We start from the raw sequence: 18,132 nt of genomic DNA, 5'->3' as shown, positions 1-18,132 counted from the left end.
CTCAGGGGTTGCTGGCTTAATGCTTTTACTAAGAGTCACTGGAGTAGAAGAAAAATTATAACTCATGACCTCTGTGTATTTGGCCTGTACTCACACCATTTGGATGCTTGAAGTTAAATGTAGGGTTCCATTTAGAAGCCAAGTAAGTTTATTAATGAATAATCACTTAAGAGGAAAAGGGTACTTATTCAACAGAAGATACTTGATGGGGATTCTTTCCTAGTGAGTTTGTAGAATGAGAAGGTAACTATAATTAAAAGCACTATTGCATTTCTAGCACTGAACTGATCTTGATTGTAACTTCTAATAAATGGTGAGGGATTTATTAAGGCTGGGATGCCACAGGTCCAAGACGTCAGTGTTTTGAAGTAGTAGTGATGCAGAACTAGATACTGCTCTAACTCTTCCCTCTATGTGACACAGGTTCCCACCCCAGGGACTTAACAGCTTGGACGCAAAGGCTATCCTTGATTTCAGTGTCTGCCCATCTGCTAGGATATTTAAAGTTACTCAATGTTGCGGCTAATGATTTTAAATGGTTACTTAAAGCTCACACCTTGTCTCTAGTAACCGCTAAGTCCCCTTCCCCCCAATCTGATGAATATGAAAATTAAGTGCTCCCTTCAGCAGCACATATGCTAAAATTGGAACAATACGGAGAAACATGGTCCCTGCACAAGGATGACATGCAGATGGGTGAAGTGTTCCCTTAAGAACATAATAAAGAGTGTGTAAAAATATTGAGCAAAAGCTCCCCCGCTCCCTTAAACCTAATATCAAGATTACATTTTGTTGAGCGCTTATAGCTGTTTACCAAGTCTGAGCTGACATGGAAATTTTCACTTACTCCTCTGGAATTTGCCCAGCGCTGTGATACCGTAGAAGAGGTTATTTTAGTGCCTTCTATGCCCTGCTTGCCATTTAAGTACAAATAGTACAACCCATTCGTTAGATATTTGAATGCCTGCTATATGCCAGAGACTGTCAGGATGCGGGGGTTAAAACAGACTTGATCTTCCCAGGAGTTTTCATGGGCACCAAGAAAGAACTAAGCATGCTCCTGAACAGAACGGGGGGTAGCTCCCCACTTCAGGAGGTTACTTTCACTGTTTTCAGGAGCTTCACCAGGTTACTTTTACTGTTTCTTCCTCTGGAATGAGAGAAATACCTCCAGGACCTTTTAGGGCTCAGGAATTCAACAGTTGAAAAGCTGCTATTCCTGAAAGTGCCCCAAGTTCATTGGGTACCCCTGGAACCTGTAGAAACATCATAGGAAACTAAGTTCAGTTCCTGGTAGAGCACCCTTTATTCCCTTGGTTTTGTCTCTATTCTCCTTCCCTTGCAGTCTTCCTGTGGGAAGATGTGGGGAAGCTCGAAATGATGTGCTACCTCTAATACAGGTCACCCTTTCCTACTACAAGGCAGCCCTTCTCCCCTCCAAGTGTATCCCGGCATACAGCACGAGCGGACATAGAGAATTCCCCCCGGAAGGATGTACCCCTGAATTGGGGGCGGGTGGGGGGTGGGAGTGGGAGGAATGTTGACAATGCATAAGAAGCAAACGTCCTGAGACTTACCTGCTCTGCCTCGGCCCTGGTCCCACCTCCGTATGTATATTTCCTTCCCTTGAAGGAAAAAGGCTTCCAGAAGGGAGTCCGGGAGGCGCTCGTGAGACAAGAAACCTCTGGCCAGGCAGCTTGCTGGACCACTGCGATGGTGATAGGCACACCAGGGGCGGGGACGTTGCTCCTGGCGGATGTGACAGAATGGGCCTGAATGGGAAGTGCGAGACCGGCCAGCCCCAGGTTTTCCAGGAAGCCCAAACTGGACAATTTCGGGCTTATCCAACTCCTAGGGAGGGCAGGGCGCGACCAAGGAACAGCGCCCCGAGACGAACGGCGCAGGGCATTGTCTTCACACTTCTGTTTCCGCTCCAGAGGGAGCCTCTACTAGGCAAACTGTAGAAACCTAGTTTCCCTCATAAGATCCACGCGACCGGTGCCTGCTACCCGCGTGCTTGCTGGGGTCCCCTTGCCCCATAATCCTTGGCTATAGTCGCCCGTGTGTTTTCACCCCGGTCGGGTGGACGTCGGCTTCCAGCCTTCGGGGTGGGTAAGAGTGGGTATTGAGTTGGCCAGGGGCAGCCATTTTGAGACAGATGAGCACGGAAGGGACCATATTGAGAACTCTGGATGCCTGGGGCCGCCATTTTAAGTGTGGGCCCGGCTGAGCAGCCCTGTACGGTGAAACGCGGTGACGTGCGGCCACCGTACTGGCGCGGGTCCCATGGCGGCGGCCATCTTGGAAGGAGATCTGCTGTGGGCGCGGCCATCTTAGCAATAAAACCGGCCCCTTCTCAGGAACTGGAACCAAGCTCCTCCCTTTTCCCTGGTTTCCTTGGGTCTGCGACTGTCCTCCCGAGTCTCTCTCTAAATCCACCCAGTTTGATCTGTTTTCAATTTCACTTGTCTTCATTGCCCTCCGTGTGTGTGTGTGCGTGTGAAGGCGTGAATGCTCTCCGTGGCCTGTAAGTGTCTGTTGTAAGTTAATTCTTCCACTTGAGACGCTCTCTCGTGCCCGCCATCCCTGCAACCCCGCGGATCTCCGATCCTAGACAGTGCCTAACCCGCTTTGACTGGCCCTACTCTCTGGTTATGGCAAGCCTTTCTACCTGCCGCACCCACCACCACATCTATTGACTGATGATCCTCTCCCCCAAGAACGCTAACACAGGAGCTGTCCTCTGAGACTGTATGACTTTATTCTTCAAATGGCTTTGCCCTTCCAATAGCTCCAGGTGAGACTTGAGAGCCATCCCTCTCTCCATTGTCTGACCGGGTCACAGAGGGAAGCGGGTAGGATGCTGGCAGTTTGACAGCCCTTCTGGGGATGGAACTAAGGGTGCCCCGAGTTAGGGGGTGCTCTGGGCCTGCCACAGTGGGTGAGGAAATGGGGACGGCAGATAGGTGAGGGAGGGCTTTGTGCTTTAGATAACCTCACAGGGTTGGGCCAGGGCTAAGGATGGGATTCAGGGACCCTCAGGAGCTCATTATAGCTACTGACCTAAGTAAGGAAGGGCTGGGGTGAGGGAAAGATGAAGAGTTATGAGGAGGGACAGGACAGCTCAGAGGAGGGCACAGAAGAATTTCTTCTCCCGGAAGGGGTTCTCCGAAGTGGGCACAGGGGTGATGAGGGGGTCCTCACAGGCGTGGGCATCACAATAAGTCATCAGGTCTGCTGCTGCCTTGGACACCTGGGGCACAGTCAGGAGGGGAATTGTCAGCCAGAAACCCTGAAAATGGACTGCAGCCTCCCTCCCCAAATAGGTTATCTTTTGTCATCTCTCTGGCTCCTTAGGACAGTCTTGTCTTCCCTCATCACCCACAGAGGCCTGGGGCCAGCTCTCCTTATAGATCTCAAGACTCCTCCCCTGATCTCAGGGAGTCAAGGAAAGAAAGTATCTCTTACCCCGAGGTCTGGGAACCTACAATACACCTGGGCCAACTGATGTGATCCAGGACCCCACCCACCTTTATCCGGCACAAGCTGGCCTCAATCTTAAGCTGTTCCACCATCTTGCGGGCTTGCCCAATACTCATAGTGCTGTTCACAGGGGTCTCCCCTTTCATCCTGAAGAAAAGAGAGACAGCTCAGAACATTATGGGGTCTGGGCACAGTCTCAGCTGAAGGCCCCTCTTCATGCTTACTCCTTACCAACCTTCACAAGGCTGGGTCATGTGCCCCAATATTTTACCCCCCTCTTATGGTCTTTTCCATCCCTGTCTTCCTCAGGTACGGAAATGGAAAGATGGGATGAGATGCTCCCCAAATTCCTACATGGCCTGGGCCACAGATCATTAAACATCCAAATGATTTAAGGCTTTATAGCCCTTCAAGGCATGTGTGTACCCAGCTGTGAAAACCCCAGCTAGAAAGAGCCCCACCCTGCTGAGGGCACAAAACCCCCATCTGCCCCCTTGAGCCCCAAAAGGAGAAAATCGAGATGCTCCCTACTCACCTGAGCCCACAGGCAGCGGCAGCCCTCAGGAGTAGGATCAGTGGGGTGCACCAAAACCTTCTGCCTGAGATGAGTGCCCCACCTTGCAGGGAGTTGCAGTTGAAAGTATCTGACGCAGCAGCAGAAGCAGCTAATACAGAGAAGGCTACTGGGGAGGGTCAGGTAGAATCCAGGGCTGGTCCCAGTTTCTGCAGCTCAAGCACTGCCCAGATGGCTGGTACCTGAAGGATGAAGGATGCTAGAAGGAGCTGCTCAGATCCTGGAGCATACCAACTGTCTGACCAGTGGGGGAGCTGGGCTGCTGCCTACAGCCCCTGTGCACACCCACACTGTTACTGTCTCATTACCTGTCCTTCCCATGTTGCAGGCATCCTGAGTCTGGGCTAGAGCCCTCCCCAAAGGAGCTGGAAGGAGCTGAGACCCAGGCAGACTCCCCCCTCAAATGGGGTGGTCTGGACCTGTGACAGCCCCTGCATTGGAGTCCATACTGGCTGCGGGAGACCCTGCTCATTTGAAAATCTGACATCAGCTGGGCAGTCGCCCCCCTCCTCCCCTCCTCCCTCTACTCTGACACAGCATTTAGCTTCTGAATCTTCGTTTCTCTCCCAGGGACCCTTCATTCTCCATATCCAGGAAAATATGATGGGCTACAGGTATCAGCTTCTAGATCACCACTTAACATTCTAGCCACAAGTGACAAGTGGAAAATCCAGGGGCAACGAGGTCCATCAGGAAGATGTCTAAAGAAATGGCAGACCAAAGAGAAGAAGGAGAAGCTGGAGGAAAAGAGACATGCAGAGACCAGATCAAAGAATCGGACAAAGAAGAGGTAGGGGAAAGTCAGTGGGTGTTTCTGGAAATAGATGGGCTTTCCGGTTGGTGTGTGTTGTGTGTGTGTGTGTGTGTGTGTGTTGGTTTGAGAGATTGCCTCCCACGCCTGAAATGTGCTTGGTGCTGTGGGGAATACAGAGATGTACACAACATTGACATTATCCTGTGAAGGATTTTATTTGGGGTGAATACACATATACAAAATAGAAGGTGCCACCTGCCAAGACCTAGTTTAGATAATGCGCTGTGGGGACTCTGAGCCAAAGTCTAATTAGGGTCGGAGGCGGTCAATCACGCATTGTAAAAGCTGGAGTCAAAACACAGGCCTGAGAATAGCCGACTCAACGCGCAAGATACACAGCTACCCACAGATTGCAACGTTCTTGGGGCGAATGCTCTCTGCCTTGGACGCCTGCAGATTCAAGGAACTGTGGGCAATAAAAACCAGCGCCTGCTGGATGCTGGCCTCTCCTCCTTTCCGGGGGTTAAATGGCCGGTAGTGAAGGTTTGGGCGGAGGGTCTCGAGGAGCTGGCTGAGGAGATGCTGCTGACTCACAGCATGCCCTGGGGCAAATCTTGGGGGCTGGAGGGAGGCGCCTGTCCCCTTTGGTCTGGTAACCGGAGGGTAACGGACCGTAGGGACAGTGCCCGGCGCGGGGAGGTGGGAACCCAGCGGCCTGGAAGGCCCTGCCCCCTGCGCCGGGCCCCGCCCCCGGAGAGGCCCCGCCCCCAGGACTACAAAAGCGGCCGGCGGAAAGGGCGGTGCTTCCCGGGGAGCGGAAGTGTCTTCTCGCGGTTGCCGCAGCAGCGCGTGCGGCTGGTGAGTCTGCAGAGCTGCGGCGGCACCTTGCAGGATTCTGTGGTGGTGCGGTTGGGTGGGGGCTCCAGACGCCGCGCCCACCCCCGAGCCTGAGGAGGCTGGCGAGGGGCGGCAGTTGTCGGCAGGACACGCTGGCCGGTGTGGGGCGCGGGAGCGAGCGGAGCTCCAGGCGGAGGCAGTTGGGGCCCCGCTGAGGCTTTGAGTCCGGCTATGCGACTCAAAAGGCAGGTCGCGCATTCTCTCCGTGCAACCACCTCGTAGTGTGGCATCAGTGTCATCGTGTGTGTAAAACCGCCTTGGAAGAATACTAAGGTGCTCATTCTTTATATGTTATATATTGGTATGAATGAGTATTAAGGTGGTCTGTTCCAGAACCAGGTAACCGGAGGACGAATTCAACTGAGGAACCCTAGCACTTGGGACAGAGCACAGTGAAGGAAAAGGAAGGGATAACTGGCTGAGAAACGCAATCAGTTGGAGAAAGGCCCTATTTAACAAAGACTGCTATGTCTTGCTATCTCTGATTCCTCAAAGCCAGTCCAGTAAGATTGTCCCTTTTGTCCTCACCTGCCCCATGAAAGGAGCCATTCTTTCCCCATCTCTGTCTTTTTCCAGGAACCACCAGCTGCTTCATCCCATGGCCAGGGGTGGCGCCCAGGTGGCAGAACACCTAGGAACTCAAGGCCTGAACCTGGGGCCAGACCCCCTGCACTCCCCAACATGGTCAATGACCCACCAGTACCTGCCTTACTGTGGGCCCAGGAGATGGGCCACGTCCTGGCAGGCCGTGCCCGCAAGCTGCTGCTGCAGTTTGGGGTGCTGTTCTGTACCATTCTCCTCCTGCTCTGGGTGTCTGTCTTCCTCTATGGCTCCTTCTACTATTCCTACATGCCGACAGTCAGCCACCTCAGCCCTGTGCATTTCTACTACAGGTGAGAGGGGTCTTCTATCAAGGTAGAAGAATCCTGTGAGAGAATTGTGGCAAGGACCCTTAGAGCTTATTCAGTTCAACCCCGTTATTTACAGAGGAGGAAACTTGAGCCCAGTGTGCTTATATGACTTCTTTCACAGCCTGAGGTTGGGGCAGATCTGGGCTGGTAGGGCTCTAGGGTGCTAGTCCTATCTCTGGTTACTGAAATCTTGTTAGAAAGAAGAGAAAAATCCCTCCCCTAGACTGTCATGAGGGTCAGCTCTATTTAGGCTGGATCAGACCTCTCTCAAGGCATGGTAGACTACTGAGCCAACCCAGTGCCTTGGGTCATCTCAGAACTAACCTGGCCTTCAATAGAGGAGTTACTAGGAAAGCAGCAGTTCACCTTTTATATTACTTCCTCCCACTCCTAGAGAAATTATGAAAACAAGGTGACTGGGTACATAAACTCCCAGAGTCCTACTTCTTGCCTGGGGCCTCAATTCCTTTGCATTTTATAGACCCTGCCAAATTCTCTCCCCTTATAATAATGACTACAGGACCAATCAAGAGGTGGTGACAAGGGCACTATTATCAGTGGTCAAAGTTTTTTTTTCTCCTATCCTGTGTTTCTGGTCATGAGCTGTAATTTCAAAGGCAGAGCTGCTTAAACTTTAAGGAAGCATGGATCTCATGAAAACTATGGCCCTTCCTGCCATAAAAACCTATATACATGCCCATGTGCAATTTTGCTTACAATTTGAGAGGGTTCATGAGCCTCTTAAAGACAATCTGTGGATCCCTTTGGAGGAGTTTTCTCAAACAAGGCCTCAGACCAGAACTACTGAATCAGAATCTGGTAGGGTGGGACCCAGAAACCTGCATTTTTTATCAAGCGCCCCAAGTGAGTCTGAAACTGTTCAACTAAGTGTCCATAAATTCCCATTTAAGAGTGTCTGCTCTAATGAGAGGAAATAAACTCAAGTAGCAGGAAGAGAATTAAAGAATATTTTGGTATCTTGAATATCCTGACTGCATTTCTTCTCCATTTCTCTCTGTAACAGAGAGAAGGGTGCCTGTTCTGGAAGAAGGGATGGGGGCAGGAAGGGGAGCCCCAGGGGCCAAGGAGCTATGCAGACCACTTAGCAGAGTATCATCCCCATTCTCATTTAGGACCGACTGTGATTCCTCCGCCTCCTTACTTTGCTCCTTCCCTGTTGCCAATGTCTCACTGGTTAAGGGTGGCCGTGATCGGGTGAGTATGGGAGCTGAAGAGAAGTTTCATTACAGCTTTGGTGACTTGAAATAGGAAGGCTTAAGAAAGACCTGGAGATAAGGGACTGAGTAATAGAGACTAAGAGGAAGGCTTTCAAGAAAAGGGAGGTTACAGAACAATTAAAGTCCAAATGAATTGTGTGGATTATTCTTTACTGCAGCAGATGTTAGCAGTGTTCTCCTTCTTAAACTGTTTCAGCCAGGCCATATCTACTAGATGAGGTATGTTTTAGATCTAAAGGAACCTAAATTAACAGATCAGCTATTTCACTGAACCAGGATGGAATCCACCCAAGAGTTTTGAAAGTATGTTAAATTATGAAACTGTTGACAGTTATGTGTAACCTGCCATTACACAGGGTACTGTGCTAGAGGACTGGCCAGATGCCAGAATGACCAGCAAACCTGGAAACCCTGGGAAATGCAGGATGGGAATGCATCCTCTAGTAGGCAAGCTGGTGGAGGCTCCGAGAAAGGGTAGGATCCCAGAACACTTCAAAAGGACCTTGAAGGATTAGCAGTATTTCTTATCACCAGGGTTTTTTGAGTTTTCAGTCAGCAATGCAATGAGAAGTAATCAGTGGTCAGATTTACTAAGAATTTAAAAAGCTTTTGAAAATAACTTTTCAAAAGTCATACTTGGTAATAGTATCTGCAAATCTCGAACTCAAAAAGGGAAAAAAAGTACCTGGGAGGATATTGACCTAGAGATAGAAAACATAGGATAGATATAAATGGTCACTCTGAAGGGAGAGTCTGGGGTCTCCTGGGTTGGTGTGCAGACTGGCCTTACTTGACAATATAAATAATCTGGGAGACTCTGTATCCTGTGACATCTTCCAGTTTACCACTAGGGAGCCATACACTATCAGGAACACTTACTGGTTGGATGATTGGGTCCCAGATGGAGATTTCAAAATGGTGAGGTGGAATGTTAGGCATTGCAAGGCAGAGACTTATCATTTTAGTTCTGCTACTCAGGATAATAACTTGGAGGTGATTACAGTATGTTCTATGAAAACACTGGTTCAGCGTGTTTCTGTGTCATAATAATAATAATAAATGGAATATATTGAGAGAAAGTTGGAAACAAAGCCACAGTACATCTGCGCCTGGGATGGTTCATGCAGCTATGTGGCTGCCCATTGTAGATCATAATGGTGATGCAAGGAGCCTAAAACAATCGGGTGCCAGGTTGCTGGATGAGGAAGGAAGGAAAAGACGAAGGATGAGGCCCAAGTCCCTGATAATTAAAGCAGGTTGATCATTTGGTCATTTGTAGTGAACATTTTTGAATGAATGAATGAAGTAGTGTGTTCACTCTGTGTAACACCTTGCTAGAAGTACAAGATGTAGTCCTGCTTTCAAGGAGCTTACAGAATTTACAGAAATCTATATACTGCATGAAGTAGCAAAGATGCAGGTTCTGTATTTCAGAAGAATCTGAAGAATTAGAGGGATCAGTGTGAGACTATGGAGATGGTGAGGCTCAAAGTGGATCCTGTAAGGAAGAATGAGTACTGTGCAGGAAATAAGGAGAAGAGGGTAAATCTGCCCAGCAGACAGACAAGTGTGAACCAAGGCAGGAGCCAGCCACAAGATTCTGGTGTTAAGAGTCTGTAGATCCCCTTGGAGGAGATGACGTTTATTTGGACAGAATTACTGGTTTAAAAAGAAAAGATGTATATAAATTCTTATTGAGATAGAATTCACATACTATACAAGTCACCCATTCAAAATGCCTAGTGCAGTCACTTTTAGTATATTCAGAGTTGAGTAACCATTACCATAATCAATATTAGAACATTTTCATCACCCAAAAAGAAATCCATGCTAGCTAGCAGTCACTCCCCATATCCCTCCTGCCCCTCCAGAGAAATACCTATTTCACTGTTTCAAAGAATTCAGTGAAACAACTGGCTTAGATTTACCTGGCCTCTACAGGAGGGTAGGAATCTCATGGAATCCATTTTTCTCCCAAGAGATAATTCAAACTGAAAATAAGAATCTGTGAAAAGAAAGACTTTGATCAGTGTTTTTCTTTTTTACACTAGGGATAAAACGCTCAAAGTGTCCTCATAGCCATATCCAGATTTTGGAGCCAGGTCAATATGGGTTATGGCAGTGTTTTTAAACTTTTTTTTCCTAATCCATTCCCTCTTTGGTTAAAACCAAAAGCTTCACCATCACCCCTGTGATCCTTAGGTATCACCCTGCGGGGTTCATGCTACAGGACAAGCAGGATTAAATATAGGATTAGAGGAATATAGGACTGGTCAGGAAAAACTGGGATATGTTTGGTGGCAAATTGATAACGTTTTGAGGTTAATCTCAGTGAAGAGGCCTTCCCACTATGTGTCTCAGGGTCCTACCAACAGAACCAAGATAAGGGACCCAGAATGACATAAAGATGGTCTGGAGTGACAGAAATTGTGCAAGAGCTGGCTAGGGAGAGGGTGAGTGCTTTTGGCACTTGGTTAATTAACAATGTGAGTAAAGACAGGCTGGGCCTGAGAGGATGGCTTCACGGGGACAGAGGCCTGAGTCACAGATGGCCCAGTTGGCAACATGACAATTCACCTTTGGAAAAGAAATGTGGCACAGACTTTCTGGAACAGAGTGACTCAGAAGAGCAGACAGGACACGGAAGAGTTCAGAAGTGGGAGGAGTCCAGCCACCAGAAGAGGGCAGCACCTTCTTGGGATGAGAGAGGTTGACAGGCCTGTGTTTCTAATGGCTAGGGTTGTGGCAGAGTATTTGGAGGGATGGGGGGAGGTGGAACAGGGCCAGTGCCATTAAAAAAAACCTTTTTTTGAAAAGAGATGGGGGCTACCTTGGGCAGGTGCTGATGTATGGCCAGCCATACCGCATTACCTTAGAGCTTGAGCTGCCAGAGTCTCGTGTGAATCAAGATCTGGGCATGTTCTTGGTCACCATTTCATGCTACACCAGAGGCGGCCGAATCATCTCCACCTCTTCACGCTCCGTAAGTATTCATGGCCTGTCTGAGAGGGTGTGGAGAATGATGAGCAATGTCAGAGTATCTGGGTAGGGCTGCAGGAGAAAGCATCCTAGCTCTGAAGTCTTGGGCACATTGGGATAGGCAAGAGCCAGTTTACCAAACCAGACAGATGCCCCCAGATACCTGATTAGCATGTCCAGCTTTGGGGTAAAGTCTAAAGAGTAGAGCCTCCCTGAAAACAGGAGCTTATTTGGAACCAGGCAGACCTGGCCTTGAATCCTCACTTGGAAATATGCTAGCTGAGGGCCAACTTACTTAACTCTTGGTTATAAAATATTATAAATAGTATACTAGTAACTCACAGCAAGACTAGCTTGGATTCAATAAGGAAATGTAAAGTGCTTATTAGCACATAGTGGGTGTTTAATAAATGTTAGACTCCATTCTTAATTGTCAACAGAACCATATCATGAAGCAAATCCCCGAATGTCCACATGGGATAAAGCCTTCAGATGGTACACTGAGACGTACAGTCTCTTCTGAATTACAGAACCATTTGGGGGAAAGGTAGATCAGAGACAGTGTTGGGCTTCACCTAGGAAGGTTTCTCAGAAGAGAAGGCTTTGTTGTATTGGTATGGAGACAAGTGGTCCAGTAGGGCAGGGCAGGGATGTCACTCCAGAGTTTGCAATGGTTGGGTCAAGACTTGGGGTTTGGAACAAGTTCCAACCTACTGTATAGCACAGGGAACTACATTCAATATCTTGTAATAACCTATAATGAAAAAGAGTATGAAAAGGAATATGTATGTGTGTATGTGTAACTGAATCACTATGCTGTATGCTTGAAACTAACACAACATTGTAGATTGACTATACTTCAATTTAAAAAAAAAGATTTGGGATTTGGAGGCGTGGGAGGAAAAGAAGGTGGGAGAGCAGGGGCCCTGAGGAGGAATCAGCCTTCACAGCCTGCTCAGGGGTGGTTGAGGGGTGGGTACCCCGCCCTAGCCTCTCCCTCCTGGCCCTGGCAGGTGATGCTGCATTACCGCTCGGACCTGCTCCAGATGCTGGACACGCTGGTCTTCTCCAGCCTCCTGCTGTTTGGCTTTGCAGAGCAGAAGCAGGTCCTGGAGGTGGAACTATACCCAGAATACAGAGAGAACTCGGTAAGGTGGGAAGGAGGACTGGGAGACAGCCCTCTCCATGAACCCAGAATCTTACCTGAGGAACTTCTGGGCTCGGTTAGGAAGGACAGCAACAGAGGCTGGAGGCGGGCCTCAGATTGGGCTGGTAAGAGTGACAGCAGCAGGATCCAGGCCTGACGCTGCTGTCCCTCCACCTCTGCGCCCCCTCCCCGCCCGCAGTATGTGCCGACCACCGGAGCCATCATCGAGATCCACAGCAGGCGCGTCCAGCTATACGGAGCCTACCTGCGCATCCATGCCCACTTCACTGGGCTCAGGTGAGGAAGCGCCGCAGACCAGGCCCCGGCAGCTCTCCTGGGGCCTGTGCTTAAGTGTTAGAGGGGCCTAAGCAGAGGCGGCAGGTTTTCCTTAGGCCACAGATTCTCAACCCTGGCCACACATCAGCACATTAGCTCCCTGGGGAGCTTTTAAAAAATGCTGATGCCTGGGCCCCACCCCCAGGCTGACTGAACTGGGATTTGTTAGGTTCATCTCTGGCCAGCAGACTCTTTGAAAGCGCAGCCAGGGTAGAGAATAACTGCTTAGTGGGTGGGAGGCAGAGGGTGGAGGCCGGCTACGCCAAACTTGTGACCTGCCCTGGAAGTTATTTCTGGGAAATGAGAAGGCCGGTGCTCTCCGGTGACAGGGTAATTACTGCTCCCTTCCTGTCCCTACTGCTGCCTCAGGTACCTGCTGTACAACTTCCCGGTGACGTGCGCCTTCATCGGCGTCGCCAGCAACTTCACCTTCCTCAGCGTCATCGTGCTCTTCAGCTACATGCAGTGGGTGTGGGGGGGCATCTGGCCCCGGCACCGCTTCTCTTTACAGGTTGCAAAGGACCCCTTTCCTCTCCCCTTCATGATCTTTCTTTGACTGGGGAGTGGGCAGGGGCGTGTTGGGGGCTGGGGCAGAAGGGCCCTGATCACTAGTGAGGGAAAGCAGTCCTTGCTGCTCAGGAGTTTTCACTCCACAGGTGAACATCCGAAAAAGGGACAGTTCCCGAAAGGAAGGCCAGCGAAGGATCTCTGCCTCTCAGCCAGGTAAAGGTGATGGTTGAGGGCTGGGTAAGCGGGGGCTCCTGTGCCATCCAGTATGAGGCTTCAGAAGCTCATAAACTGAGCTGAAGTTCAAGAGAAGGGCTGAACAGGGTGAAGTGGGCCCTGCCATCCAGGCGCAGCCACCCTAGCCCTGACCTGTCCTCTACCCCTTTGGAGGCACAGGGCCCCAAGGCCAGGAGGAGTCCACTCAGCTGTCACCTGTTACAGAGGATGGTGAGAACCAGGCAGATCCTTCGGGGCCAGGTACGGGGCAGCAGCCCTCCCTCCTTCCCTCCTGACTCCTCCTCAGCCCTCCCCTGCAGCCTCCTCCAGTCTGACCTGTGCCTCCCCTCTGGGGCTGCAGAGGGCCAGCCGTGTGAGGAGGAGAAATCAGATCAGCAGCCCCTGAGTGGAGAGGAGGAGCTAGAGCCCGAGGCCAGTGACGGTGAGTGCAGGACAGCAGGACCTAGGTGGGCTGGGGGTGGCATGTGGGTAGAGAGGGGGCCACACTAGGTGGGGGCAAGGGCCCCTGGTGATCTAATTTACCATTTGGGATTTTGTTTTTCCCTCCCCTGGCCCAGGTTCAGGCTCCTGGGAAGATGCAGCTCTGCTGACGGAGGCCAACCTGCCTGCTTCTGCCCCTGCCCTTACCCCAGAGACCGTGGGCAGCTCTGAACCCTCTGCAGGCACTGTCCGACAGCGCCCCATTTGCTCCAGTTCCTGAAAGGACGAGGGCAGAGTGGCCACATTCCAGCCCTTTCCCACCTGACCCCTTTCCCTTTCCGTGGCTTCCCCAATAAACTTATTTTCGTGCCAGCTGCTTCCCTGACTCTTTGAAACGGATTCAGGGTCATCTGAAAATCTGGTGTTCCCTAGGCATCCCCGACCCCTGATTGGAGGAGCTCGTCTTGTCAGGGGCTACCAATGGGGAAGCCTCCTGACCCTGGAATAGTTTAGGCACAGCTGTTTCCATTCATCAGCCTAAGAAATCCAAGGAGCAGAAACCTGCCCACTGCATCCATGTGACTCTCATCTCCCTCTGGGGAGGGGGATAGCTAGCATAGGGCGGGTCTGGAGAGCTGGGATACATCATTCTCCACACCCCTCCCTTTCTCTGTCCATTGGGAGGCAGAAGACAGGAAATGACTGCCATGGATGTGGTATGATTTTTTTTACCGAAACAGCATTTTGTAAACCAGGCCCTGTGCTGTCCACAGCTGTTTTCCTCTCTGTTACCAGCCAGGTAGCCCTGTCCTTTATGTTTCCCTCCTTATCCCCTCACATGACTTCAGCCTTTGGATTCTCAGCTCCTGGCTGCTTTCCACATTCCACTCTTTCAGAACCCAAGCATCCTGGCCTCCAGCTGAAACCACTGCATGTGGCTTCCCCCACCCCAGGCCCCGTGACTCAGGCCCTGTAAATGGACCAGCCCTCTTCTTGGCATTCACAGGGTAGGGGGGCAGAGGAAGGGGGGGCCAGGTGGTGACATCACAGTTAAGGGGTATAAAAGCTTTCAGCAAAACAGAACTGAAATTGAAGACGCTGACAAAACCTGACTGCGGACGCAGCCTATGCTCCTGGGGGCCCCTCAGGACCCTCAGCCTGCTCCTCACTACATCAAGGGCTACCCACTGGTAAGGAACGGCTCGTGGGCCAGGGAGGAGACAGGGAGGTGGGGGACCGGCAGGGACCAGGACTTATTCAACAGGTGGGAAGGGAGGGAAGGTTCCAGGGCCCCTGTGTTCCATCTCTCCTCTCTCACTACCATCTCCTTTCTGGGTTTCTGCGTGTGCCTGGGACTGGTACTTGTTTTACTTAGATCACTATTCCGTGTGGCAACTGAAAACGATTCCACCTTCCTTCCCTAGGCTGCAGAAATCATTTCCTCCTCTTCTCCTCCCCAGCCCTTTATTTATTCATTAACTGTTTCTAGTGCTTCACACATTGCTGGTCACACACCTCTCTCTGTCGGGTCATACCATATTTTACTCTTTTTCGCTTGAAACCAAGCACACAGGCTGTTCCTGTTCACAAGTTGGCAGCCAAATGGGTGTCTGTCTCATTCCCTTGTGTTTCCCTGTCCCTAGCGGTTTTGTTGAGGGAGGCGGCCTGCAAGGCCTGGGGGCTGAACAGCCTTTACCGCTCCATCTCCTTCCCTTCCAGACTCCATGCCGCGCCCTCCCTGCCTTCTGTGGCTCCTGGCTGTCACCTTCTCCTTGGTTCCCAGGGCGCAGCCCTTGGCCGCCGGGGGCTCTGAAGAAGACGAGAAATCTAAGACACCTTTGCCGGCTGTCCCCTGTGATTATGACCGCTGCCGCCACCTGCAGGTGCCCTGCAACGAGCTGCAGAGGGCTAGCCCGACGGCCTGCCTGTGCCCCGGCCTCTCCAGCGCAGCGCAGCCGCCCGAGCCGCCGCGCCTGGGCGAAGTGCTCGTGGAGGCCGAGGTCGGCCGCGCCGTGGTGCACTGGTGCGCCCCCTTCTCCCCGGTCCACCAGTACTGGCTGCTGCTTTGGGAAGGCGGCGGGGCTCCGCAGAAGGGCCCCCACCTCAACTCGACGGTCCGCCAAGCGGAACTGGAGGGCCTGAAGCCCGGGGGCGCGTACGTCGTCTGCGTGGTGGCCGCCAACGCGGCCGGAGAAAGCAGCGTGCCCGGGCCCCAGAGCCAGGGCCTCGACAGCGCGGGCGGCCCAGCCTTCGGGCCCTGCGGCCGGCTGAGCGTGCCGCCGCGGCCGCTCACAGTGCTGCACGCGGCCGTGGGCGTGGGCTCGGCGCTGGCCCTGCTCAGCTGCTCCGCCCTGGTCTGGCACTTCTGCCTGCGCGACCGCTGGGGTTGCCCCCGCCGAGGCCGCCAGAACCGCAGGGGGCTCTGAGGCCAAGCCGAGCCCAAGGCCGCTGCGGGGGGAGGTGGCCGCCCGCTGAGGCCCACGCAGCCCGGACGGCCGGGCGCCGGGCCCTCGCTGAGTCAATGCTGGGCCAAGAGCTGGTTCATTCCAGACTTTACGCTCAGTTCGTGAGCTGAGTATTTAGGAGGCATAGAGAAGGTCAGCACATTTTTCCTTAAGGGACCGTATAGTAAATAATCTAGGCTTTGCTGTCCCACGGGATAAAATCGAAGCTATCCTGTGGGTACTTATATAATCATGTAACCCATTTGAAAATGTAAAAATGATTCTTAACTCTTGGGCCTTACAAATCAGACCGTAGCCAGAGTTGGCCCGTTGGCTACAGCTAGTCGACCCCTATCCTACACCCTCAAAAGAGCTCTGCCGCTAGGGGTGGCTTCAGTGGGGTTTGCGAATAAGCTGCTGAGGGATGGGAGACGTCTCCTGCCTTTTGTTTAGATGGTGAGGATATGCACGCCTGAGTTAGAATCCACCTGTGTCAAAGGAGGGTAGAAATAAATGACTGACCTAGCGTGGAGAAGGATGGTGAAAGCTGCTGTCAGGGACAAGCTTGCATTTTTGCTAGTAAAAATATAACAACAACAACAATAATAATACAATAAGGGGTTCCCTCTGCCCCCTTTTGTGTTTATTGTACATCCACTATAACAACATTAAAGGAAAAGGAAGATATTTTCATTTTTCTTGATCCCTTTCAATTCCCTGTCCACATACATATTTTTCAGAGTAGTATACATACTTTTGAGTTTATTTTTAAATTAACTGGATGTAGAAAAGTCTAAATTGCAACAGACTTTATTCCTCACTTTTACTGGTCTTATAACTTTTTTAAATTATAAAAGTAATATACAAATAAAACTGAAGAGAATAATATGAAAGTTCCCCTCCTTCTCAAGAGATAACTGCCTATAGCAGAGTAAATCTTCCTCCATGCAATGCAAATATTTTCCTTTTTCATTCACTGTATTATGGACAATGTTCCATGTTGGTAAATCATAGCCTCCTTAGTTATGTGAAAGGCTGCATAACTTTGCATAGTAGGATGCTCCTTAACTGAGAGTAGCCATAGCTCTTTGTTGGAACATTTAAGTTGCCTTCCATGTTTGCTCTGGACATCCTTGTTTATTGGTGTATCCTCACATCGTGTGTATTTCCATAGGGTACTTACCCGGAAGTAGGTGAAAGAGGCAGTACTATACAATTTAAACATTCTTTTATTGGATCTCTAGAATAAATTTAGAATACGTTTGTTATCTAGAATACACTCATCACATTGCCGTGAATACTTTGTGCCTTTTGATTTCTGTATTTCCTCAGCATTTATTCATTTACAAATAATGAGGCCCCACTCTCTCATCATACGATTTACATGCATTCTCACTTAATCTCTATCACAATGATTCCAAGAGATGGTTTCACCTTTTCGCAGATAAGAAGTTTGAAGTTCTGAATGGTTTGAAGCTACAAGTAAGGAGTTGAGTAAGGATTTCAGCCAAACTGCCTAACTCCAAAACTGATGCTCTTCACTCTACCAGGAAGAGGCAGCATAGCATAGCCGCCTGATGAATGCACACTGCATGGGTTTGAATCCTAGCTCTGCTGCTTACCAGCTCTGTGACTTTCAGTAAATTATCTCATCTTTCTCTGTTTCCTGTGACTAATAATAGTTTCTACATCATATGGATTGCTGTGATGATTAAATATGCATTAACCACATAACAGTCTCAAATGCGTATATTATCATCAGTAACTTATTACTCTGTCTCCTAATAAGCATTTAAAGTGAGCTTTAACTTAAGGGACCTAACAGCCTAGGTAGTGGTGGAGAGCTAAGTAATAAACAAGACTACACAGCAGGGGGATAAATGCTAATGGAGTAAACACTGGAGCTGGGAGATGGAGATGGGGTGGTCAAGGCAGGCTTCCCTTAGAAAACAAACCTGGAGTCCAGCCCCCAAAATGGGAGTTATGCAAGCCCACAGAAGAGGTGGGACATCACAGACAGGTACATACAAAGGCCCTGAAGAGGGAGAGGGCCTATTTTGCAATCTGCACAGATTACCCTAAAGTGGTGGGAGATGAACTCCGCACTAACATTTACACAATATAGTCGTCTTGCCAGGCATCTAAGGCTGGTGCTATTGTTATCCTCACTTTACAGATGGGACATTAACAAAAAAAGTGTAGGAG

The 18,132-nt window shown here is 50.3% G+C and overlaps 3 protein-coding genes and 1 non-coding gene across 12 annotated transcripts; 3 read left to right on the top strand and 1 right to left on the bottom strand.

Annotated features, from left to right (window-relative positions):
• Positions 1-614: 614 nt before the first annotated feature.
• Positions 615-716, top strand: LOC116285522 (U6 spliceosomal RNA). The gene has a single exon (XR_004195236.1). It is a non-coding gene; the product is annotated as a U6 spliceosomal RNA (small nuclear RNA).
• An 804-nt stretch (positions 717-1,520) lies between these two features.
• On the top strand, positions 1,521-13,855 carry BSCL2 (BSCL2 lipid droplet biogenesis associated, seipin). 8 transcript variants are annotated; one of them, XM_072970129.1, is made up of 12 exons: positions 1,521-1,607; positions 4,628-4,847; positions 6,285-6,601; positions 7,753-7,834; positions 10,697-10,840; positions 11,850-11,984; positions 12,183-12,280; positions 12,689-12,830; positions 12,976-13,042; positions 13,217-13,303; positions 13,404-13,484; positions 13,621-13,855. In XM_072970129.1, exons 2-12 carry the CDS (start codon positions 4,755-4,757, stop codon positions 13,761-13,763), a joined length of 1,389 nt encoding a protein of 462 aa, XP_072826230.1. In that variant the 5' UTR covers positions 1,521-1,607; positions 4,628-4,754; the 3' UTR covers positions 13,764-13,855. The 8 variants fall into 8 exon arrangements, with proteins under 8 accessions (XP_072826230.1, XP_072826231.1, XP_015103880.1 ...); XM_072970130.1 differs by lacking the exon at positions 1,521-1,607 and adding an exon at positions 2,084-2,108; XM_015248394.3 differs by lacking the exon at positions 1,521-1,607 and adding an exon at positions 2,659-2,797 and having other exon boundaries at positions 13,223-13,303.
• On the bottom strand, positions 2,740-9,802 carry GNG3 (G protein subunit gamma 3). 2 transcript variants are annotated; one of them, XM_072970135.1, is made up of 4 exons: positions 9,786-9,802; positions 4,019-4,239; positions 3,531-3,630; positions 2,740-3,253 (listed from the first exon to the last, which is right to left on the bottom strand). In XM_072970135.1, the coding sequence occupies exons 3-4, from the start codon at positions 3,627-3,629 to the stop codon at positions 3,125-3,127; spliced, it is 228 nt and encodes a 75-aa protein (XP_072826236.1). In that variant the 5' UTR covers position 3,630; positions 4,019-4,239; positions 9,786-9,802; the 3' UTR covers positions 2,740-3,124. The 2 variants fall into 2 exon arrangements, with proteins under 2 accessions (XP_072826236.1, XP_031546650.1); XM_031690790.2 differs by lacking the exon at positions 9,786-9,802 and adding an exon at positions 5,219-5,556.
• A 177-nt stretch (positions 13,856-14,032) lies between the features above and the next one.
• Positions 14,033-17,225, top strand: LRRN4CL (LRRN4 C-terminal like). The gene is made up of 2 exons (XM_031690789.2): positions 14,033-14,673; positions 15,203-17,225. The coding sequence occupies exon 2, from the start codon at positions 15,208-15,210 to the stop codon at positions 15,907-15,909; it is 702 nt and encodes a 233-aa protein (XP_031546649.2). The 5' UTR covers positions 14,033-14,673; positions 15,203-15,207; the 3' UTR covers positions 15,910-17,225.
• Positions 17,226-18,132: the final 907 nt, after the last annotated feature.

This window comes from Vicugna pacos, chromosome 10, assembly GCF_048564905.1.
Source record: "Vicugna pacos chromosome 10, VicPac4, whole genome shotgun sequence".
NCBI classification, from domain to species: Eukaryota; Metazoa; Chordata; class Mammalia; order Artiodactyla; family Camelidae; genus Vicugna; species Vicugna pacos.
The sequence above is the reverse complement of the archived record's forward strand: the minus strand, read 5'-3'. Positions and strand labels throughout refer to the sequence as shown.